Below are 26,546 nucleotides of genomic sequence, written 5' to 3'. Positions count from 1 at the left end.
CAAATAACTTTGTCTCTTCCCCTGGAAATTTCTGAGGCTGCAATAAGGTTATTTGCAACCGCAGCATGGCATTTGGGTACCAAATAAGCTTTTGATTAGCTGATAATGCCATCACAGGGGATGTCTATCCTTACTTCTGAATATCACTCATTTCCACCTCTGTCTCAGCCTGCCTGACCTCCACGATTCTACCCTCTGTCTCCTTGAGGTCATCTAAAACTCCTGCTCATGTCTTAAGTTGTATCTAATCCCAATCATTCATGTCATGAATGTTTGCCTACGTTGGCTCCCAGTGAAGCAATGCCTCTATTTTAACATTCTCATCCTTGTACTCAAATCCACCCATGGCCTCACTTCTTCCAATCTTTGTAACGTCTTCCATTCTCACTACCCTCTGGGATATTATGGCCTCTACAACATCCCAAATTGTAATTGCTACACCATTGTTTAGACCTTGTGCTATGGATTTATTTTCTCTGATTCTGTACCTCTCTTTTCTCCTCTATGGAGATCTTTAAAATCTATTTCTTTGACTAGGCTTTTTGGTCATTTGTGTGTGTCTCCATGTCAGGTTTTGCTTAGTATTCTGTGAAACACCTTGAGATGTTGTGCCATATTAAAAGTGCTATATAGATACAAGTTGTTGTTGTTTTTGAGGTTAATAATAGAATTGTTTGCACCAGTATTTTTCAGCTGCCTGTGTTTTTCCTCTAGAACAGAATGATCCCACCAGATGTGCATGACAAGTTGTTTTTGCTCAAGACACTCTGTCTATTGTGGCTTGAAGTTATGGCAGGCATTACTGCTTTTTGCTTTTTATATTTTCTGGGATTTTTGCTATTATGATAGCCTTCTCTTTATCTTTAAGGTCCAGCTTTGGCAGCATACTTGAATATTGTGTGTTGGCTTTGGGGAAAAATTATATAGCCCACTGATTCCTGTTCTTCTGGAGGAACTTCACATGGAACAATGCACTACCTTCTTTTAACAATGAAAAAAAACAATTCAGCAATATTATCAGGGGACTGTATTCATAAATTTGAAACTTAGAGTTCTGCACCAATGTGTTCATGTTCCCAAGTGTTTTGTCACATCAAATATTTGGAAGATTTATCCATGAACAGGAATTCTTACAGAAAGTCCATTCTTAGTAATTCTTACTCACTAGCGTGTAATGGCCCCCTCCCACGTATCAGCTTGGGTACAGTTTGCATTGAGCAAAAGTTTGACAATCGTTTAACTTCATTAACTTTGTGAATAAAACCCAACACCAACTTCTCAAATAAGGGTCCTGATTTTGTTTTGAAATAAAATTTAACATTTTAGATATTAATTAATTCCCAACACTCATCTTGTGTAATATGTCTTCAAGAATATACTTTTGCTTGTATCAAAAAAATGTTATTTTCCTTCCTCACATGTTTGTCTATGTTGCCAATCACAATTTTTAAAAAAAAAATTGAAACTCCTGCATTCAGATGATTAGAGGAAAAAAAGGCAAACTGACAACCTTTGGTAAAATCACATCAGGTTTCAGAACTGCCTTACAGTTATTATGGACGAAACCATAAAAAAGTGCCACAGAGCGTTCGTCACTTCATTCCATTGAAAGCAGCCTAATGAAAGATTGTGAAACGCAAAGGGATGTGAATAGTTTGGCAGATTATGATAGCATACCTTTGGTACCACAGCTGTTGGATCCCATGTTCTGATTGTAAAAGTGCATCAAGTACCTAAAAATATTTGGCATATAGATCATCTTTGCATAGTAACAGCATTAAGTGGGAATCAATGTCACGTAAACACTTAAGTAAACTGTGTCTACGGCAAGATACTCAAAAACTGTGGCAATTGATTTAAGGTAGGGTCCAGGCAAACTGTGGGCACTGTGTCAAACCATTTTACACTGTTTTCCTTCATCATGTTTTATGAAATGTCTTGTGCAGGCCCAAAGGGTTAGGGGCAGGTTCTTTTCAGGTGCATAACCAAGAGGTGTACCACTCCTGAAGCAGATGTCCATTCAACATTGCTGTACTTACCAGAAAGAAATTGCCCCGAGGGGTACTTGAAAGCAGCAGTTGGGCCCCAAGCATTTTTAATGAAGTGTTAAACGCCAGTTCTGGGCCACCATTCAAAAATCGGACCCGAGAGCCAAGACAAGGGGCTTGAATACGCAGCTGGAAGCTTGCTGCTGATGACCAGATGCAACCCACGCCATTTTCTGCCCTGTAGCCTTTATTAAAAAAAAGTGATACAACACAGTTTGAATGTTCAAAGAAGAAAGCAGGCATGAAAGAAAATTGCACATTCAAGCAAATTCAAGATTGAGTAGTTTTTCAACATTCTTACCCACTCTCCAATTATTAAGGAGCTGCACCAAATCATTACAACTGCCTTGCAATCTTTACTCAAAGGTTGAAAGAAATTATAACTTCCAATTCATAGCTGAATAGATGACATGACTAAGTATCATCTTTTAAGTTAGTTACTAGAATGAATAGACTGAAGATGCTTTTGATTAAAAACTACAATGTTGAAATAACTCCGTGGAGACTGGTATCCCATCATCAAGCCACCATTTATTAATGTGTGCATGGTATGTGGTCTCTAACCAGCTAACTCAGAACCAATGACTAGAGTGAGGAGACTCTCTGATGCTCCTACTTATATCTGTCAGCCAGGGCTCCCTGATTGGCCCAGATTAACAGTCCCAATCAGAGATCCCATACTCAGTCTGATCCACCTGGCCAATCTTGTTCCAATCGCAACTATCATTTACATAGATATTCAATTCTCTCAAAGTTGGTAGAAAAATGATTCTTAGCTCCCAAGTGTCTTACCTTTTTCCTTCCTTAGTTCTGGAGTTAAAAATTTCCAGACTGTCATTTATGCTGTGGGTTATCCTGTAATTATCTCTCTCTAGGTAAAACTAAGCTGTTCTTTGAGCCTTGACATAGCTACCTATGAATTTTGTCTTTCCAATCTGAGTGAAAGCTCGCATTCACATTTCTCAAGGTGAACTACGACATTCTGTGCTACCAATAGTTACTCTCCCTTTCTTGAATCCTGACAGGCTCACAATCTAATAATGATATTTTAGGAAAGGCTGCAGCAAGGACTTTATAATGTCTTTCTCTGCAGCCTTCTCTATGGCAAAGTGTACCTTTCATATAAGTTGAAATGCTGATTAGCTCATCTTTATGCTTCAAATTTATCGTATTTGAGAATCAGACAGATGGTTCAAGGCATACACTTTTGTAACCTGACATTTTAACAAATTCCCTTAGATTTGGAGACCCGTGGTTTGTCCATTGGCATCATAACTATTTGCAATTGCTTCCAATTTTGAATCTGCAACTCCTTCCCAGTAAAATAATGTAGGCCTTTCTTGAATATGTAATTGACCTGTGACCCAGATCAGTTGTCAGGCATACTGCAGTACAGGTGACATGACATTTTTCATTTTGCCTTAAGTTTAAAGATGCCGTCCAAAATGTTACTCATCTGAAAAATGTCACAGGTGTAAAATGTACTTGGCTTGCTGTGGGAAATGGTAGTGTGTGTATAATATATGTATCCTTATATATAGTGTTTTATTCATTCACAGATGAGGGTGTCACTGGCTAAGCTAGCATTCACTACCCATTCCTAATCGCCCAGAAGTCAGTTTGGAGTCAACGAATTGCTGTGAGTCCGAAATTAAATGTAGGCCAAACTAGCTAAAGATGGCAATTTCTTTCCTTCAAAAAACATGAGTGAATAAGATGGGCTTTTTCTGACAATTAAAAATTGATTCATGGTCATCATTAATTTCAGGTTTTTATTGAATTCAAATTCCTCCTTCTGCTGTGGCTGGAATTTGAACCCAGGTGCCCAGAACATTACCTGGGTCTCTGGATTAACAGTCTACTGATAATACAACGAAGCCATCACCTCCCCTGTGTGCCAAAGTATTCTGAGTTAATTTCCAATTGTTGCACAATGGTCAAGTTTCCCCATGAAAGAAGTGAGCACTCAGTTCAGAGCACATTGCTGTGAAGTATCTCACGTTGGGAAGTACTGCTGCCTCTAGGGGCAGCCAGAATAATTAATTCCTTCAGAGACAATTAGGGGACTAAAATTAGTAAGAAAATATATAGTGGCAAGATTAACAATAGTCAGTTTACTCATGATTTCTTCATATATTTGTCAGTTCTATTTGCCAATCAAAAATGTGTATTATCCTGTGATATAGAGAATTTGATTGCATATTGGTATGAGTCAGACCATAAGAGAAAGAAAGGTCTTTAATTGGCTCTCTGCGTGAGGCAGGTTATGAAATGCTAAGAGATCAACAAAAAGCAATTTCCTGTTCATTCATCATCTCACTCGTGTGTTCTCTGCATTCTTATAAACCTTGCACTGGCAAAGCATGATTTAGCAGGAAGTTTTGAGTGTTGATAAACATTTAGATCATGCACGTATAAAATGCTTTCTTCTTTTTACACAATTTATTCTCAAAACAGAACTGGCAAGGACAGAATAGCTTACCAGTTGAGTACTGAATGTGGAAGGAGGAAGTATTGCTGGTTGTTGGGCTCACTATTAAGATCATCAGTGCAGTAGAGCTTATTGAGTTGAGAACCCCTTGGGTTCCTTGGTGAATATTAAAACTTGAAGCTGGAACTGTAACCAAATAATGACTCTCAGGAATCCTGTGTCTTTGTTTCAGTGTTTCTGCAAAAACCGTACTTAGCATATGGCATCAATGCAACAGGTTTAATTGAAAACATGAAGGAACAGTGAATCAGAGTATCATGATTTTATTTCCCATGCCTTTCAGCATTATCTACTTTATTTTCTCTGACCTTTCAGTGATTATAAGAATCAATTGTCTGCAGCCATTCTGAATTATGAATGCTATATTTTGAAGAGCTGGAGGTTGCCATTTTAAAAACTATCCTGAGGGATTAGCTAACTGATGTGAGACAATTTCTGTCAGTTTGGACCTATGAAAATGATAAGTGGAAATTTATGCAAATCAAAAGCAAAAAAAACACACTCACACGCACACAAGTAATTGCAGCTTATTATGATGTACTACTGCAGGGTCAGATTTGACATTATGACATCTGGCACATTAGACAATTATAATTGTCAGTCAGCTGGAGATATTTAAATAGTGATTTGAGCAATTCTGTGCTGAGGTCTAAGCTCACTGCAACAGCGTACAAAAAACATTGGCAGGATCTCACTGAAATAAGAGTGGAACAAAGACTATGTGAGAAGCCTAGTGATTATTAGCAAAACTGTATATGTATTTAACAAGAGTAGCTTATGTATGAGACAAGTCAACAATGGGATTCCTGACGGCACAAATTAGGAGTCTAAAATTTGACCATTAAAATCTTGAGATAGGGTTGCTTGTGTTCAACTATGACATTTTGCATAATGTAGACCATTATTGTATGCATTGTTATTAAATTTTTTTGCAGTTTCTGGCTGACATTTCTTGATTGCATTGATAGGGTGGGACTCTGTAAAATTGACAGAGTAAAGATAGCAGTGACGTTTGACCAAGGGCAATAACTGGTGGCACAGTAATACTTGAGTTGTAGAACTAAAGGAATAAAGTTTCCCAGTTACATTGTAGTTAAATATGATTTATATACCTGATAATTAAAAACACATTAGGAAAAATAGGAAGTGGTGAAGATATTCACTACTTTGTTGAGTATATGAAAAAGTATAGATTCATTTTTCTAGTGGAGACTCTACATTTGAACACAAAATCTGAATTCAGTGCTGAACTGTCTTGGGAAAGCTGAATAAAATTTGTTACCATGGGGAGCTTACCTGACATTTAAATGCTGACTCATAAAAGAATAACAGAGCTCTGAGGTATTGGTTGCTAAGATGCAATTAGGTGAAATTGGAACCTTATGTAAGGTTCAGAAACTTCAGTATCATGGAGTTACAGGCATAGAACCTGGAGATGTAATTTTTCATTTTCCATTTTGGCATGTCAACTGTCAATTGATGATGCATTTTGTAAATATTTAAAAATACCATTCAAAAATGATTGTTAATGAGTTATACATTTGATAACAACAACTGAAGTGCAGAAAAATGCCCTTGATTATAAGCTAGCAAATCCTACAAATGACATTGTCCCTCATATTGCATTTTACTTATTTATATCAAAATCCAATTGATCCCTATTTTAATGTTAAAACAGTGGACAAATAGATTTGCTACCCACACCACTAGTGTTTAAACCATAATGTTGTCTGATTATAATTTCCAGGCTTAAATCTCCTTCTGCTGTGTTACAACCTGGTTGTCTGCAGTCAGAAACTCTGGTTCAAGCAGATAACTTTATTTACAGAGATCATCAAATAGTCCAATTCCAAACCAAGTTTAACAATATTTTGTATTTAGTCCACATTTGCTAGGGGGGAAATACAACCTGGTCAAAAATCCTCCCAGTCTCTCTATGTGTGATGTGTATTGTGGATTACACCTCAATTCCTCAGTGTCCAGGCAGAACAATTTGATTAAAGAGCTCAAACTCTCGAGAACCTGACATCAGTTGCCATCGTACTGCTCCATTAGCTGTTAGAAATGTGGAATTTTTACATTAGTTTTTAAAATATAATATTTCACTGAAGTAAAATAGAACATCTTGGATAGGAAGGATGATGATCATGTTGACTATCCCCAGGGATGGCCCCGTGTGATCTAAGCTGAAGCCTGTTGAGATCAAGGAAAATTTTTATACTTTGGTATAGAAATGATGTGTTTTTTGGACATGGAGGTAGACACGAAGAAAAAGCACTGGGGAACAAACAGCGTCAATTACTCCGAACAATAGGTTATATGTCTTTGAGCTATCACCCTTGCACATTGCTTGTATCAGTTCTTTTTGTTCCAAAAATGAAATAAATAAGGCTTATGGGATTTTGCAGTTCGAGGAACAAGGAGTCATTGAAGTGAGCTTTTACTGTTAAAGGTCACATGGACGATGGGCATTCAAAAGAACAATTTTGTTGTAGTGGCTATTAAATTGCCCCATTAAATTATGTTGCCACTAACTAAAACCCAAAAAAAACTGTGGATGCTGTAAATCAGGAACAAAAACAAAGTTGCTGGAAAAGCTCAGCAGGTCTGGCAGCATCTGTGGATGAGAAAACAGTTAACATTTCGGGTCCGGTGACCCTTCCTCAGTTCTTCCTGACCGGACCTGAAACGTTAACTCTGTTTTCTCCTCCACAGATGCTGCCAGACCTGCTGAGCTTTTCTTACAACTTTGTTTTTGTTCCAAATTACTTTGCCATGTGCTTCATCACTTGTACAGTCTAGATATACAAAATAACAGATCTACACTCTTTTAATTAAATCCTGCAAATTAAAATATCTGCCAGTTTTCTTTCCCCTTGATGTTTAATGGGACTTTATTATCTTAAGAAAAGCTCTTTACCAAATGCATTTGCCCGATTTTGTTTTACACAGGGGATATTCCAGATTCATTATCAAACTTCTATTTTGAAGTTTAACAAATAAACATTGAATATTATTTGTATAATGATTGAGCAATGTGACAATTATATCAAGGGATATAATCTGCCTTAGAGTGCCGTCTTGAGTTAATGTAGAGATGACACCAGCATCATTACCAATTCCAACATTAAAATGTATCTCCCCAGAAGTAAAATTTTGTTAAAAATAATTACTTTATTTTTTTGATATGGAGTTCCAGTTCTTCTTGGTTATAGAGATAATTGCATTTATTGAGTGCCTTACCACACTGAAGTGTGATGCGTTCGATGATTTTGGCAGAACTGTAAACTACATAATTAATCAGGAACCTACAAAATGAAATATGTGGTGAGAGTTACCACCCCTAATACCAAGGCAACATTGAGTATGGCATTAAGGGACCCTAATAAAACCAAAGTCAATGGGAATTGTGGGAAATTCCTCCATTGCTTGACATCGCACCCAGTACGAAAGAAAAGGGTTGTGATTGTTGGCGTTTGATCATCTCAGATCCAAAGTTTTTGTGCAGTTTCTCAGCACAGTGTCCAAAGCCCAGTCATGTTTAATTGCTTCATCAATTACCTTCCTTCCATCATTAGAGCAGAAATCAGATATTCACTGATGATTTACACAATGCTCAGCACCATTTAAGGTGACTCAGATCAGGAAGCAGCCTGTGCCAATTTGCAACAAGACTTAGACAATATCCAGGCTTCAGCTAGTAAGTGGCAAATAATATTTGAGATATACAAATGCCAGGCAATGACTGAGAGAATGTGACCAAAGCTCCCTAATGTTCAAGGCACTACCATCACTAAATCCCGCACTATTAACAATCTGGGGGACAGGAATTGAACTGGACCAGCCACATACACATTGTGACAAAAAGGACAGATCAGAGGCTAAGACGTCTGTGGTGAATAACTCACTTCCTGTCCACTATCTACATGGCATAAATGACAAGTATGAAAGAATCCTTTCCATTTACTCAACAACACCGTAGAGGCTTCACACAAGATGAAGCAGCCTACTTAGTTGGCTCTCATCCAGTACATTCAACTTTCACTCCCCTTACCACAGACACACAATGACAGCAGTGTGTAGCACTTAGAAGACGAATTGTAACAACTCCCCAAGGCTGCTTAGTCAGCTCTTTCCAAACACATGACTACTACCTTCTAGCAAGACAAGTGTAACAGATACAAAGGAACACCACCACCTGCAATTCCCCTCCAGACCACTCACTATCCTGACCTGGGCCTAAATTGTGTCTCCCTCACTATAGCTAGGCCAGAATCCTGGAACTCCTTTCCTACCAGCATTGTGGTTGTCTCAACAGCCCAAGTTTTCAGCTGTGGCAGTTCAAAAGGGCAGCTGACCACCACCTTTTCAGGGCAATTAGGGATGGGCAATAACTGCTGACTTAGTCAGCAATTTCGCCATCCCATCAGCAAACAAAAAGCTCTAAAGGTGACTGTCGTCTTTACAGAGCAATTTCACTTCTGGGGAAGATGGACAGTGAACGTCTGTTTTTTTTCAAAGACAAAGTGGACCAAGTAGCTCAATAATTTGTAGGAAGTTGCAACCAGTGGAGTATCTCTCATCACACATTTCTCAAGTTCTTGTGCATTAATACTGGCAGGCACCATGATCTCACTCTTATTTTCCAAGATTTGAGCCAATAAAGAAAAATAAAATGCAATAACTTGCAACCTTTCTCCTATAGAAAGGGTTTCAAACTCAAAAGGGCAGAAGAAAGTAAGAAGAACAAGAACATAAATTATACGAATTTGGGAATAAATATCAGAAATAAAATGTGATGCACTGGATCCACTCTGCTTTGTAGTTATCAATTCCCAATTAAACTGATCAGGAATTGCAACTATATTTAATTGCCCATGGCATTGATACTTGTTACCCATTGTCTCTGCTAAGTTTGGATTTGGAGACTTGGTTACAACAATACCATCTTGTCTCAGCAAATTTGATGGTTAGGGAAGGCCAGATTACATTAGTTTGTCTTGATTCTTAGTTTTGGTAGACATAGCTCTTTTATTAAGAACACTTTTAAGTATTTTGAGAGGAAAATACAAGTTACTTGTGGTTCCTTCTCAGTTAGCGTTCACAAACGCACAGTTCATGGTATGACAAATCTGCAGCACCAAGGTTAAAAACAACAAGAATGCAGTGACAGGGCTTCATTTCTGCTCGTGCAGCTTTGCCAGGAATCTTTCAAGTGGAGCAGACATGACACTGTTTGTAAGATGTGTGCTACCATTTACAGAATCTGCCTATTTTATCTTTCTCACTGAAGTGTAATGGCTGCTGCTTACAGGCGTCTTCAGTTCCTCTCAGTGCTTTCCTGGCAGGTGATGCTCGTGTTCTCTCATCTGGAGGAGGAGGGTAGAATGTGTAACGACAGATTGATGACTCTGAAGTAATATGATTTCTCAACTGGGATCTCATCACTTAGAAAGCAAAGAAAAGTTCAATATGATGGTGTCAGAAACCTTACATTAATTGTCAGGGACTTACTATTAGTAACCAAATTGTTTCAGAAAGTGGAACCATAGCAACAGAGTAATTCTGCCTAATTTTTCTGTGTTTACTTCAAGCTTGTTAAAGTATATTGATTTCAGAATATGAGTGACAGAAATCAAGTATCGCTTTCACAAAATTTCTGCTTGCTGCTATTGGAACACCACAAAGCCATACAGTGCTAGTCATGTTATTCTGTATTTTGCATTAGTTGTAAAAATTATTCCTGGTAACACTGTGCATGATGACTTAAAATTCACTTTGCATTGGTAAGCCTAGTATATACGTGTTGACCTTGCTCTACTGTGCATTACTTTCCATAATGAGAATGTAATTGTAGACTGTTTCACTCCAAAGGAAAATTGACTAAAAGCAAACGTGGAATCAATAATCTAAATTCTGGAGATTGGCAGCAGTAAAGAGCCACAAGCATGTTCAATGCATTTGGAGATTTAAATAAGTAACTTCCAGTAATAAAATCAGAAAGTGCTGGGGAAACTGAGCAAGCAAGAAACATGCATGGAGAGAGAGACAGAGTTAACAATCTGAAGTAGGGTCATATCAGACTTATAATAATAAATCTGTTCCTCTCTCAACACATGCTGCCAGATTTGGTGACTTTCTCCAGCACATTCTCTTCTTATTTCAGACCTCCAGCATCCACAGTATTTTGCTTTTATTGAGTAATTTCCAGAGTTGGCACAAGGATTTCAGTACATAAGGAAAAATTTACCTCTTTGCCCATGTATTCTAACACACTTTAGATTTGAAAACTGACTTTCTGGCTGAGAGGTAGGGAACACTAATCACTGCACCACAAGACCCTTAAAATCACTTGGAATATTAGCAGGAGTGGGATAGATATTTTGAAACTACCTGTTCAGACTTGTTAAAATACATACTTTCCCTAACTGCTCCAGCTATTCACAGTGCCACGAGAGCCCCTATCAGTAGTTTGGTATATATAATTGCCTTGTATGGAATGAGAGAATTGATCCAGCAAATCAATTGGGGCAGCACGGTGGCTCAGTGGTGAGCACTGCAGCCTCACAGCACCAGGGACCCGGGTTCGATTCTAGCCTCGGGCGACTGTCTGTGTGGAGTTTGCACATTCTCCCCGTGTCTGCGTGGTTTTCCTCCGGGTGCTCTGGTTTCCTCCCACAGTCCAAAGATGTGCAGGCTAGGTGGAACAGCCATGCTAAATTGCCTGTAATGTTCAGGGTTGTGTGGGTTATAGGTCTGGGTGGGATGCTTCAAGGGGCAGTGTGGACTTGTTGGGCTGAAGGGCCTGTTTCCACACTGTAGGGGATCTAATCTAATTGTCCCAACCAGATGGCTCAATTTTCTCCACGCTACATGTTATCAGCACCAAATACACCTTTGAGATGTTTTAATATCCTTAATGTTTCATTAGATTAGCACACAATTGACTTATTTCAAGCGGTATGAATAGTTTACTGTCTTAGTTGGATTATTAGCAAAGTATCTATTGGAAGCATGCTATATTCATTAAACATCATCTCACTTTCAGGGTATTCAAACCCTGAGACTTTATTACCATAGCAGCTGTTTCCCAAACCATTTATGCCAATAGGATCTTTTGAGCTTCCCTTTATATTGTCACTGGTTTACAGTATGATTTTTTTACTCAGGCATTTTGATATAATCATTAATTAATGCGTGGAAGTAAGTAATAAACAAATCCACAGGTGTGTTTACCTTCCAAAAACAAAACAAAATATTGGACAGTGGAGGGGTGGGGAGGTAAAACATGCACCTCAATACACTTTTTCAAAGAATTAGCCAATTGCTTTAGAATCAGTTATTACTTCTTGAGATGTAAAAGGCCTTTACAACAATCTCCATTGATGCCTACTGGGAACTTAACATGGCTTCCTGATAATTTTTGGATTACGTTTCTTTTACTTTTGGAGCTTGAACATTGGGGAATTGAGAAGGAAGAGATAATTCAGTGTTTATAAAAAAGAGTTACCAAGGTCTTGAAACACTCTTCAATATTTACAATGTCAAGAATTCAAGTAACATGTTGAACATCATTTCAGTAAGAAATAGGAGAAACAATTTAAATCTGATTATGGCTGCTGTGATTATTCATACAGATGACACAGGTGGAGCAATATCAAAGGAAAATGACTTAATGTTTTTGAGCAGTTTGATTTAATTTTAAAGATTTGGTGTTTAATTATTGGTCATCGTCTAACTGTTGCATTCTCCATGGCAATGCATCTACCAATCAGAGTCTACCTGCAAATGAATCAGTACTTCCTCCTCATAAAGATGTTGCCTTCCCTTTACATTGGTCTTCTTGCAAATTGTTCTGATAAGTGGTAAATGAAAAGTTTTAGTAAATATTTCTTTTCAGCAATGCACTCTGTACAAAAAAATGACTAGCTGTAGCACACAGAATCCATGAAGATTTCTTCACACATAGCTTGCCATTAGATGAAATTTTATGTTTCCTTTTTGTGATGAAGGAAGAAAGAGTGAGATAGCAAATAAATCGGTACACTGTTTGATTTAGAGGATATCAACATTTCCGAAAGCTTTGAAATAATTAATCTAAATTCCCTATTAGACAGAGTCGTTACTGGCATCTGCATGGAATTACACAGAAATTGATCATCCTGCCCATCAATTGTGTCAACATTTCTTGTAAACTCTCCGTGTAAACTAATAGTTCTAATCATATTGATCTACCTGGTTTCTCGATCTCTTCAACCCATTTTCTCTCAATACTTATCCAATCTGTTCTTCCATGTGAACATTTTTTTGCCTCGATTAAAAACTTTAAAAGTAAATTCCACACCTTCGACAACTGCCTGTGAAGATTCTCATACCCTGTTCTCTAAATTTATCGTGTTCAATGTTCTATCTACGGTCTCTCATTCTTGATATCCCAGCTTCTGCAAATAATCTGGTTCTATTGGCCCTAAACTATCCTTTCAAAATTTCAAAAGCTTCTCTTACATTGTCCTGCAACCTGTCTTTCTATCTGTTTCCTTTCAATTAGGCAGAATCCTTTTTATTCTGTGTCATGTTCTTTCTAAACATTTAATTTCTGACCTAAAATGTACTGTCAATATAGTACGTGCCACTCTTAATTCAAGATTTTTATAAAGACCCAATAGTATCTCTTGCCTGGATAACAAGAAAAATGTGCAGAAAAATCAAAGATAACGAGGTGTAGAGCTGGATGAACACAGCAGGCCAAGCAGCATCAGAGGACCAGGAAAGCTGACGTCTCAGGCCTAGCCTCTTCTTCAGAAATGGGGGAGGGGAAGGGGGTTCTGAAATAAATAGGGAGAGAGGGGGAGGCACATAGAAGATGGATAGGGGAGAAGATAGGTAGAGAGGAGAGACAGGTCAAAGAGGCAGGGATGGAGCCACTAAAGGTGAGTTTAGGTGGGGAGTTAGGGAGGGGATAGGTCCTATATAGCTCCTCAACTCCCCACCTACACTCACCTTTACCGGCTCCAACCCTGCCTCTTTGACCTGTCTGTCTCCTCTCTACCTATCTTCTCCTCTACCCATCTTCCATCTGCCTCCCCCCTCTCCCTATTTATTTCAGAACCCCCTTCCCCTCCCCGATATCCGAAGAAGAGTCTTGACCCGAAACTTTCTTTCTGCTTTCCTGCTCCACTGATGCTGCTTGACCTGCTATGCACATCCAGCACTACACCTTGTTATTCCAAAATAAGCTCTTTACCATGAGCTTCATCACAGCAAGCAATTACCAGGATGGCAAAATAATCGACAAAGATGTCCTCAAAGTCTCTATGAAAAAATGCAACATCCCCACTTTTTTAAGAGCAATGTCTAGCCAAAGACTACCCAAACTGGCAAAGAAACATCTGCAAAAGTGCCATCTGTTTTGTACACCTCTGACAATTCCGGGTCGAGAAAAGTGTGAAGAGTGAAAGGAATGGGTAGAAACCCAAGCATCTGACCCATCCGCCTCTTCAAACACCACTGGCCCTAGTGGGAGCAGAGTGTGTAAATCAAGCATTGGACTGTGTTGGTTGTCCTGAGACCTATAACCTTGGAGGAGAAGACATGAACCTGGGACTCAAGAGACTGTCTGAGAGAGTCGAATTATGGTTTCTGACCATGATTTCACATATAGCCTGATCCCAGATTGCAAAGAGAGGTGCTGAATAGAGATTTAAGGAGAAATAGAGCATGTAGGATTGATACTTACTGTCTTGCTTGTTCACTTGCAGCTCAGAGATAGGCTATGATGTGGTGAGAATTGAAACTCGAGTAAAAAATCCATTGGTGATGCACCAAAAGATTAAAAACTTGTATCCCCGTGGAAACTGATACTTAATGTAATTGTTGCTTCATCCTGTATCCTATATTGCCCTAGCCATTTTTGCCACAATTCTCCCAATGAATGAATGAAGTATTATGGATGTATGGCTATCTGAGATACAACATATGCATCAGATTAAGCTGAAAGTTAAATGTTTCCATTCACACTACCTAGGATCTATTAGGGTTTGTGTTGACTTGACATCTGATATTTCCATGGTTAATTTGTAAGATTTGTATTTCATATTCAACTCAAAGCCAAAATGCTAGATTTGACCAAAGGAATGGTGAGATTCAGCTCTAGTACAAGAAATGAAGTGAACTGGGTATTTAACATGTATGAAAAGAATCCTTTTAAATGTGAAAAATTATACGTAGTTTCAGCATTGTAATGGAAGACATCTGACCTGGATTTGCACAGGTTCAGGAGTCAGAGATTTTCTCATTTATCTTTTCTGTAGAGGCCACTCTGCTTTGTCAATAACTACACTATGTACAAATTTGATTAACTGTTAACGGTCACTGTCATTTTTCAAAGTTTTGGTTACCCAACAGCTTTAGGAGTTATAAGGAGGGAATGGAGAGTAATTCCTTTTCATCCAATGGGCAAAATAAAAATCAGCCCTGACTGGACTCTGCAACCAGCCCTGACTGGACCCTGCAATCAGCCCTGACTGGACTCTGCAAATGCCCTTTCTCTTTATTCTAAAGTTAATGTGCATTACAAAACTACACTTGACAGAAAGTATGCAATTGTGCTTTAAAGAATTCCGTACAATCTTGTTGCACAGTTTATTGACAGAAGAACTGGATGTCAGAGAATTGCTTTAATGTGGGAGGCACTGCCTTAATGGGTTGTGGAAATAAATTCAATTATAACTTTCAAAATGGAATGGAATAAGTACTTGAAGAGGGGAAAATCAGCAGGATTCTGGACAAAGAGTGGTGTTAAAAAGGGAAGATTTGTATTTATGTCATGCTTTCTGTGATCACTGGATGTCTCAAAATGCTTTACAAAGTCAACAAATTACTATTGTAGTGAGGTCATCATTAAAATGTATGAAACATGAAGATAAATTTGCAGTCAACAAAGCCCCTCAACAGGCAATATGATAAAGCCAATGTTATCTCTTTTTGTGCTGCTGTATGCGGGATCAATCTTGACCAGAACACAGAGGATATTTGTCTTCAAAATAGTGCCATGGAATCTCTTGCATTCACCTGAGCAGAAGCTGGTACCCCATATGTGTCCTATCCAAAAGGTGGAACTGTAAACATTTCCCTCAATAGTACACTGGAGAACTGATGTGGGTCTTGAGCCTACAACCTTGTAACTTAAAGCATGATCACATGAGCCACAAACAGCCAGGCAGAAGGGTGAGACTAGTGAACAGCTCTTTTAAAGAAGGGACACAATCCAAATAAGAGAGAACACATTGTGGAGCTGGAGGAACATCGCAGGTCAGGCAGCGTTAGAGGGGCAGGAAAGCTGATGCTTTGGGTTGGGACCCTTTTTCAGAAATGGGGACATTTGAATATTATATTGAAAGCCCCACTGTGCACCTGGTCCATCCACAAAGAGCTCATCACAGTCCATGCGGTGGAAGGGAAACTGGCAAGTTAAACTTCTGAAGATACATAGGCGACACTTCATATGTAAATAGAACCTCACAATTATAAATGTACTTCAATTTTACAACATCTTTTATCTGGTTGGCTGTCTTTGTAACTGCAGCTACAAGAATCAAGTTGCACAGCCATCTGTCCTTAGTGCCTTACCATGTTAGAATCGGATCTAATGCTCAGTGTAGCATTACATCTTCTCACTGTTCAATGTGGGAGCGTCACATGTTGGAAAGCCTCCAAATAGTTGAAGCAGTACATTTTGCTGAGCAACAGCAAAGGAAAAATGTACAGATAGAACTGCATCACCTCTGGGGACTAAAAGGATTGCTGTACTTTCAAGCAATGACAAACTTACTGTCAATGAATGATCACTGCACCCAACTTGTATCTACTGGACATAGATGTAATTTAGGTGCTATCTTACTGCTAATGCCTGTGCTGCATTGTCCTATCATGCTAAAGTGGATGTTTGTTCTGCACAATACCCTTATTTTCATCCTCGGAAGACTACTGCATCGCTCTTAGTTCTTCAGTATTTATCATATTTCCTCTTAGCCTGCTCCATTTGTGCAGATCACAGCATGCAAGGATTAAGAGTCACACTATACTCTAACGCCACCTGCCCCAGGCTAATCAAAGCTTTGGAATCCCATCTTTAGGAGGCTTATTACCTACTCCATGACGGCCCCAGTTGTAGAATAGACTGCATTGTATCTACTCGTAGCCATCGTGAGGAGCTTGCATAGCAGAGTCAGCAGCCATAGCTTCAGTGGTTAGCTCTTATCTCCCAATAACCATTAAGGCATTTGGGCCTTGAAACAAAGCAGGATCCTGAGAGGTTTCAAGGATATAAGCATCACAAACTTAAAGTGAATAAGCAGCCTGTTATATACTGTGCCTGATCTTATTTTCCACTGAAGTTTTGAACAAAAAACAGCAGTAACAAGGGCTTAAAATTCACTAGGTGTTATTCACTTTGCATATTGTGTTGATTGCCGATACCTAAGCATATGTAAGTGATGAGTATTCATTTGAGCCTTATACAAATACACTTGTTATTGTATCAGTTTGTAAAGTATAGCCCTGTAAATAAATGAAAACATTTACAGAAAAAAGACATATTTTTAAAGCTTTATATTTGAACTCGTTAAGGCAATTTGCAAGAACATCAATGTAATGAGAAACTATCATTTGTCCTATATGAGAAGTGATTGCTGATTGTTGGCAATTGGAACTTATGAGTAGAGACATTGCCATGGAAAATACACCTGCTAATGATAACTGGCAGTTAACTGTCAGGTTTTGTTTAAGTTTCAGAACCAATCTGGTTGGTTTAAAATTTGAACAAAGCCTGTTACCTATCTGTCCGTTAACATTGACTCGTGCATTGTCTATGGCAATGGGTCTACGAGACTCAATTTTTCAAAGAATCAGCATTGTTTTTTCATACAAAATAAGCAGTGGTTTGCCCTCAAACTGATATTCTTGTGAATTGGTAATACTTAAAGCTTTGTACTACCAAACAATTAAATGTAAAAGTATGTAGGCATTTGGTCCAGATCCAGCCATAACCAATTATTTTCCTGAAATAGAACATGCTTAACTATTGCTGAGGACGAATTCCACTCCCAAAGTCACTTGGCATTTTTACATTGATTTTGTATCAACAGCACCCTCATGTGAACTTATCAAATTCGTCAAGAATGTCTGCTAAACCGACTCAGTGAGAAAATATTAATCTTTCTGGCAGCCAGTCAGAACTTGTGAACTTTTCACAAGCATGGCTTGAAAGATATATTCAAGCAGCTTTTCTCTTGCTCTCTTCCCTCCCCCACTTTGTCTTGATCTCTCATAAGGATTGAGCGTATAATGGATTGAGATGTAGCAAGCCATTACCTAATTGGCATGTTTGTTATTGTAAAACTGTACATACCCAGCAGAAATCAACATAAAAGATCCATCAAACATTAAAAAAATTGAATAAATTGATCAAAATTTGTAAATGCCGTTCTGTTCTTTTTAAGTACAATGATGTATTTAAGTACTGTGTATACTTCAGGCTAATTTTGTTTTTTTTGTGATGATTTTACAGAGAAGTTAATATTCCAATCTTTATCTTTGTGCAGGATTTTAGCCACTGTTGGAACAGACTTTGATCTGAGAACGTTGAGGGCTGTCCGAGTTCTGCGGCCATTGAAACTTGTATCAGGAATTCCAAGTACGTTGAACAATTAGCTTCCGTTATTTTTAAAATTAATTTTATCTGTCTAAGAACTAGTGTTATAGGTTCTATACGAACACTTTTATATACTTCATTATTCACGTTAACAAAACATGTGCATCAAATACAGCTGTAGAATCTGTCTAGTGGAATTTCTCCTTGATCCCCTCCAATTTCATGGCTGCACACTTCCCCTCAGTAATATCCTCCAAAACCGAATCATTTGTTTTCACATGTAGATTGAGAACGTTGAGCTGTACTTCACCAATTTTTGGAACCCCTCCCCACCTTGCTAAATCAAAAGACTGTGTATCCCATATTCAATATTAAATAAGCTGAAACATTTTCCTATTAGATATTGGGAGGACCAAATCAATAGATTTTTGGTGAAACACTACAGTCTGGGATTAAAGCTGTTTGCAAATTTGGTGACATGATTGACTCCCAAGATGAACTTCTGATCACAAATCCATACCTTACTAAGACTGTGTACTTCCTCCTGCCTAGCATTGCCTGATATTGTCTCTGTCTTTGATCATTTACTGCTGAAAAGTTCTCACATACATTTGTTAATAAGAGAGAGGCGAAACTGCAGATGCTGGAGAATCTGAGATAACAAGGTGTAGAGCTGAATGAACACAGCAGGCCAAGCAGCATCAGAGAAGTAGGAAGGCTGACTTTTCAGGCCTAGACCCTTCTTCTGATCCTTCTTCAGAAGAAGGGTCTAGGCCTGAAAATTCAGCCTTCCTGCTCCTCTGATGCTGCTTGGCCTGCTGTGTTCATCCAGCTCTACACCTTGTTATCTTTGTTAATTTTAGGCTTGATTGTTCAATACATTATCATTCATCTTCCATATTGTATGCTCTGCAAACCTGAAGTCCTGCAAAACACTGGTGCCTGTATCTATCCAGTTACGCAAAACCCCTGTGTTCTCTGGCTTACATTGGCTCTTGATCAACAAAGCCTTGATTTTAAAACTCTTACCCTTTTTCAAGGGATTTTTAAAAAATCCCTCCATGGCCACTCTCTCCATATCTCTGTAATCTCCTGCATTCTTCAACCCTCAGAGATATCTGCTTTCATCTAACTCTGACCTGTACATCCCACGTTTTAATTGCTCCACATTCATAATGATGCCTTCAGCTACCTATGCCCTCAACTCTGGGATTATTTCCCTAAAGTTTTCTCTCTGCCTCTCTTGCATCCTTGACAAAGCTTCCTTAAACCTTTTTAAAATCTTTCTAAACCTCCCTAAAATCTTTTTGAATAATCTGCTTCATATCTACTCATGTAGGTAGGTCCCAGTCAGGTGTTGTTTGATAATATTCTCATGAAACACCTTGGCGTGTTTTACTAGATTTAATACAATAAATAAGGATAAGTTGTTGTTTTGAGCAGTTAATAGAATTGTTTGACCCATTGGTGAATGACTCTATTTTTCCTGTAGAACAGTATAAGTCAACTTGTGGGATTCTAGGTTCTCTATCAAGCAATGTCTTGATATTAAAATTCTCATCCTCATTTTCAAGTCCTTCTTTAGCCTTGCCCCTTCCCTATCTTCATAATATTCTCCAGCTCTACAAATCTTCTAGCTAACTACACTCATCTAATTCTCGCCTCTTGAGTGTCCAGACTTTAATTGTTTCGCTGTTCGAGGCTGTGGTTTCAGATCCCTAGGCCTGAATGTCAAATATTCACACACTACTCGTGTTCCTCACACTCCTCCTTGGGGCACTCTTAGAATCTACTTTTTTGGCCAAGCATTTGATCATGTAGTCTAATATTTATTCATGCAACTCAATGTCACATTGGTAGTGCTCCTATGAAATGCCATGCAATATTTATACATTAAAGGCACTACATAAATACGAATTGCTATTATTTTATAGTCCCTAAGAATACTTCTTTGTTTTTGACACCAGAATATCAAGATAAAATCTGTAACAAAACATTACATTCCTGCATTTTTCCAGTGGTCATTAATCATTACCTTTCATCATCAGTAATAGTTTTCAAACAAAAATAACCCATTAGTGTTTTTTTTTGTTTCTATGCTTAATTCTATAGTGTTTAAACTCTCAATCATCTAAAACACAGACACACACACACACACACACACACACACACACACACACACAAACACACACACACACACACACACACACACACACACACACACAAAATGCATAATTGCATGTTGTTAAAAATGATTTGTGAAGGAGCTGTGAATGTTGATGGCCACGTGATAATAAAAATGCAAAATCCATTAATATCATCCTTCTCTCCTAATATATTTTAAAGAGCTATCTTTGGTCACATTTAAATTCCTAATCATTTGTATGTTGTACAATCATTTGAAAATTGAATTCTTATTGTGGCTACTGAATGCATCCTTTTCATTCTGCTGCCTGCTTTCTAAATTAAAATGGAGAAACTGGAATGCCCTCATTGTTGAGACAAATATCAATGAAACTTTCACTTCCAATCTCTTTATGCTTTGGGTCTACCTTTTTCAGTAGGACTGTGTGGAATCAATTTTTTCCCTATAATATGATATATTTGAATGATTAGCTACTCCAGACTAATTTGTATCCAGCTTCTTGGCTGTTACCACAAGCCAGCACTTCCAATGTTAGAATTTGAGACAGCATCTCTAGACAGAGCCCAGGAGATCGCCATCTGTTCACACTACTTCACTAGAGTGTCGAAAACCTGTCTAATGCATGGGAGTGTGTTGGGTCTATGTTTGAAAATGTTATTTGGTTCTGAGAAAGGATAAAATAATACATAGCTTGTTTCCTCTATGTAACTGCCAGCAATGTGGCTTAGGTAATAACTACGAATGCATTGAACAATGACATTTTGGCTGACAACGCATGTGTGCTAACATTTATAATTACTTCTAATGGCCCTCAGGAAATAATTGAAAACTACCCAGGCTTGGAACAGCTTCATTCCACATACTCAGGGGTGAATATGGATTTGGGCTCAGAGGTGAATAGGTAGTGTATAATTGATGGAACCCTCCCCAGTTTCACTTGCATTGCTTTCCGCAACAACAACCATAACATTACATTTGTATGGGAGATAGTAGGAACTGCAGATGCTGGAGAATCTGAGATGACAAGGTGTAGAGCTGGTTGAACACAGTAGGCCATGCAGTATCAGAGGAGCAGGAAGGCTGAAAATTTCTGAAGAAGGGTCTAGGCCCGAAACATCAGTCTTCCTGCTCTTCTGATGCTACATGGCCTGCTGTGTTCATCCAGCTCTACACCTTGTTATTACATTTGTTTAGTAGCTTTGAAATTGCCCAACATGTTTCAAAGGAGCTTTATTGAATTAAACTAAGACCAAGCCACATGAGTTAGTGGAACAATTGACCGAAAACTTGGTCAAAGAGGAAGATTTTAAGGAATGTCCTCAAAGGGGAGATATAGAGAGATTCCAGGAGTGCAGTCTAGAGCATCAGACCAAAGCAAGGGAAGACATAGCCACTAAAAATGCAGCAATTTAAACTGGGAATTTTCAAGAGGTCAGATTTGAATGTATACATATTGTCATAGGATTGCGGAGCTGGAGGAGGATGCAGAGATAGAGAGAGTGTCAGGTTACAGAGGGAATTGAAAATGAGACTGAGAATATTAAAGTTGAGGCACTGGGCGTTGACAGGATGGACAGAGAAGAAAATTATGGGTAGAGAGCAATACAAGGGATTACATAGTGACTCTGTGATAACTGGAAATAATGAGACCATGTGGGATTTCAGTTAAAAGTGGCTTTGAATTGAGGGAATTGGAATGCACAGGTATTGCGGTAATTTAAAAAATATCATTTATGGGACGCAGGCATCACTGGCTAGGTTAACGTTTATTGTGCATTCCTAATTATCCAGAGGGTAGTTTAGAGTCAACCACACTGCTGTAGATCCGGAGCCATATGTAGGCCAGAACCGGTAAGGATGGCAGATTCCTCCCCTAAAGGAGATTAGTGAACCAGATGAATTTTTCTGACGATTGACAACAGTTTCATGGTTGACAAACAGGAGGCTGGAAGAACAAAGCAGGCTGGGCAGTATCTAGAGGAAAGGAGCAGTCAACGTTTCGGGTATTACCCTTCTTCAGAAGAAACATTGACTGCTCCTTTCCTCCAGATGCTGCCTGGCTTACTGTGTTTTTCTAGCCTCCTGTTTTTTGTTCGAGCATCTGCAGTTTTTTTTTGTCTCCAGTAGTTTCAGTGTGATTATTAGACACTCAACTCCAGATTTTATTTTCAAAATGGATTCAAATCATGGTAGGATTCGAATCCAGGTCCCAAGATCATTATTGGGGTCTCTGAATTAATGGACTAGCAATGATAACACTAGGCACTCATCTCCCCAAATGCAGTGATATCAAGAATGCTGTGCGCCTGATGATTGGGACCCATGTATGGTTATGGAGTGAGCTTTGCAGCTGGTACGAGTCAGAGAGGCTTCAACTACAGCCATTCATCCCTGTCTCCGCTGAAAGGCCAGATCAGAGAGCTCTTGTAGCCGCCAAGGGCACTCCCATCATTATTCAATTGATTTTGTACATTCAGACTTAATGAAAACAGGAGATACATCATATATTCAGTGGAGTTCAATGCCATCTCCTAACTTGCAGGCTGACTTCATTCAAGGAAAATAATTCACTGTGGGAGCTATGAGAACTCTGTCTGCTATATTGCAGTTTTTCAAATTCAAGGCACATGAATCATTGTTAATCTGAAATAATCAGTCACAGTGCTTTGAATAAATGAACACTCTAAAGTCAAATATGGTCAAAGATAGTCTAGCTTGAATAAGGAGCTTCACGTGACATACACCAGTGTTTCACAGGCCGTCAGATCAATCCCCTTCTGATACGCTAGTTACAATGAAAAAAGCAGCTAAAATGTTAAATGTAGAAAATGAATAAGGTTTTATTTTGAAGCAGTTAGTATCTTACACAAGTGGTGATCAGAATTTGTGTAGATTCAATTCCAGCCAAGTGCAGTGATATGTCTGTTAGTTATTGTTGCTCAGATCTGTATCACAGAATGGATCTGCATTTGGTAGGGTAAGACTGTGTTCAATTTATGCATGAATAAAAGGACCCTTTGCCTCGTAAGGTGAGATCATTCCTTTTGCTTTTATCCACAATGTACAAAGGAGAATATTTCGGGGAGAATTAATTATACTTACCTCCTTAAAGAAAAACAGCGTTCATCATAGCATGAACTATTAGTCCTTTTTTTTGTGGTTACTTGCTGAAGCCTGTGCTAGGAAACTGTATTTTAAGTGCATTTCTTTCAGCATGGTTGTATTCAGTTTCTCCAGTTTTGGAATTCAAAATGAAAATTCAAAACTTGAAAGTTCAAGCATTAAACCAGAGTCGCTCGTATTTTCTTTTTAAATTTCATGTTTTCCACACTTCTTTTAAAGTGAGATTTTATTTTTATTGTTTCAATTATCTGTGGAGCACTTTTAAAATAAAATTTTCAAAGGGTAATTGCAAGTTACATTTTGTGGACTTTTTTGCTGGAGAGATATCCACAAAGTAGTTTCAAATATGTTCTCTGTATTTTGAATTTACTTGCATTTGATACATTCTGATGGACACATATATACAGACTAATTTTCTTTTCAGTACTGTATTCCACAGTCACCAGTATCTCAGTTTAATTGTGCCTGCAAATAAAAGACTTGAGCATGCAATTTTGAATTAAGCATATTTTTTTCAACAGGATAAGTGCAATTTGAACTGACTGAGCATCAAATCAGTTGACATCGGATCTTAGGAGTTGACCATTCAATCCCTTTAGCTTGTTCTGCTATTTACAGAACTCTGATTCGTACTGTGGCTCTGCCTACCTGTCTTGGTTTTGTAGCCCAAGCAAAATCTATCATTTCTGCCTTCCTTCCATCAGGTTTACAAGTCGTACTGAAATCAATCATGAAGGCGATGGTGCCACTGCTTCAGATTGGGCTTCTCCTGTTCTTTGCGATTGTGATGTTTGCCATTATTGGCCTGGAATTCTACATGGGAAAGTTTCACCAAACCTGCTTCAGTGAAGAAACAAGTAAGGAAACATATTGATACTTTGGAATGATGCTATCAGATTTTGAAATGCCATCACCTTATTATTTCCAGTCCAGAATGGTGAAATAATTTTTTAAAAAGCCTAAATTTCTCTGATGCATCCAGAATTGGAGCAGCTCCTGTATACTTCTCATTGAACGACCACCTCAATAATATTTTCTAGTCAAAAGCAGCCACATGCTCTTTGTTTTAAAATACAAGCATTTAAAAAAAATCTACAATGCTATAATATTTTAAACACATGACTTTGCAAATACTAGATATAAAGGATTGAAGTATGTAAGCATGTGACCCTTTAACATCTGTAACAGTCAGAATAGAAAACATAATTAAAGGCCACAACAGCCGTTCTAGATCTGATTTTCAATATTGCACAAATAAAATTAAATGTATACTAAATATTCACATTTATTTTCCAGCAAGAATTGTAAAGAACATTTATAGTTTTAATTGTGCTTATGCCTGCGTTCTTTAAATGATCATTTTCTGCTTGAAGCCCGGTGGTAAAGTTGTGTTTAAATGGTTTTACAGTGGCAGATGGAATTGTTGTTTCCATACAATGTGTTCCCCAGTTTAGAAAATGGGTTTGCAGCAGGTTGTTTTAGTGTTCCTGGAACTGAAATTGTTTATAAGATATTCCAAAACATATGTACTTCTGGTAAATTAATCTGCCATTTACCCATTTCATTTTCAGAAGATGGAAGACTCGATTCTGCTACACAATACTCCCACTGTTCTAGTTGGGAGTCATCACTTCTTGTGTTAGTTGTATGTTTTCAGGAATGTTTGATTGGATTGTCACAGTTACCCAATTCTGCTGAAACTGCCTTTTGGTACTAACAACAATGGTGAAATGCTAGAAGCAATCAGGTATCGCCATGAGAAACAAGAACTTTCAACGGATTCTTTCATTAGGTAAAATTGTCTCAGTTCATTCAGTTACTCCCATGAGGTGATGTGATTTATAGTTTTAAGCTTGTAAAGGGACTAGATAATGCATTTTTTTTGTTGTCCTGGGCAGTAAATCATGAGGACACGTCATGTGGCTGAAAGTGTGCATTGAAAAAGAGATGTAGGGATTGTGGTGATTGAGAAAGTTAATGCTGGTTTTGGTTCTGCACAACTGCTATTGGAAATACTTTTCAGCAAATGTTGTCAATTTTAAAAACAGGTTGTCTAAAGGTCTGAAAAATGTGGTTAATTTTGTTTCTTTCAAATGCATATTAATTCAGTTACTTCAGAGAACAATATCTGGCATGCAGTGTGGGAGTAATGAGACACGACGCTAAAAGTGTAGAAGGCTTAGGAGAAATTTGTATCTTTAGTTATTAAATCTTCCCACTTCTGCAGGTTTCCTAACTAACACTATGTGTGAGACTGTGGTAGACAAATTGATAGATGGCAATTGCAATCGTAGGTCAGGGAATCTCACTATTGATGCATCATGTGGCAACAGAAAGGTAAAAATCAAACAAGACAGGCTGTGATGTTTAATTGTCTAGCAATTCATAAAATATTTCTTAACGATGTGGTTACAAACATTCAAAATACCAAGTATTTGAGAATTAGGCCATTCTGATCATTATTTCTGTTACTGTAGGTGGTTGGAGGTAATGTTTTCATCCTTGTTTGTATTTTCTAAAAAATCTGAAAAACTAGTTAAAGGATTTCGATAAAATCTGGCAGACAGACAGGGTATGGTTCAAGGAAGAACTGATTAGATTTTGGCAAAAATGTAGACCAAAGATTCTGTATTTTTTTTTAAAGGATTTGTTCATTCCTGGAGATTGGAGAAAGTTTACTTTATGTTTAGAATGTTGTAGGTTGTTTTATTTAGAATGTTGTTGATTGTCTCAGCTGTTATGGTGGAATTTTCCCCTATTGATAAACAGAGTTTTCAGGGCAGATTGATGGCTGTGGATTGGCCTAAAGCCTCTTCAGTGAGATGGAAGCTCTGAACAAAATATTGATTTATTTTTCACTTTGTCATTAGACTACTAACTGGGCAGAGACAAATCTCAGTCATGCTGAAAATTGCAATAAAGTCAAGTTAAGATGACAAGGTTGCGTTATATACTCTACTGAATGCTCTCTTTCCTTGTTAATGAATTAAATTTAATATTCTGACATAACTAATGGAAAGACTGAACTGCCAACAAGAATGGACATCATATCTAAAATCAAATGGAAAGAAATGCTTGAAGACAGAG

At 38.0% G+C, this 26,546-nt stretch overlaps 1 protein-coding gene across 2 annotated transcripts in view; it reads left to right on the top strand.

The window, feature by feature from the left end:
• The window catches only part of cacna1ba (calcium channel, voltage-dependent, N type, alpha 1B subunit, a), a 566,885-nt gene that overhangs the window by 183,451 nt on the left and 356,888 nt on the right, over nucleotides 1-26,546 (top strand). For both annotated transcript variants that reach the window (XM_059638405.1, XM_059638404.1), the window contains exons 4-5: nucleotides 18,141-18,232; nucleotides 24,164-24,316. In XM_059638405.1, the coding sequence (XP_059494388.1) occupies nucleotides 18,141-18,232; nucleotides 24,164-24,316 (245 nt within the window). The remainder of the gene's footprint in view (nucleotides 1-18,140; nucleotides 18,233-24,163; nucleotides 24,317-26,546) is intronic.

This window comes from Stegostoma tigrinum, chromosome 29 (assembly GCF_030684315.1).
Source record: "Stegostoma tigrinum isolate sSteTig4 chromosome 29, sSteTig4.hap1, whole genome shotgun sequence".
Lineage (NCBI taxonomy): Eukaryota > Metazoa > Chordata > Chondrichthyes > Orectolobiformes > Stegostomatidae > Stegostoma > Stegostoma tigrinum.
This window is presented reverse-complemented; position numbering and strand designations above follow the sequence as displayed.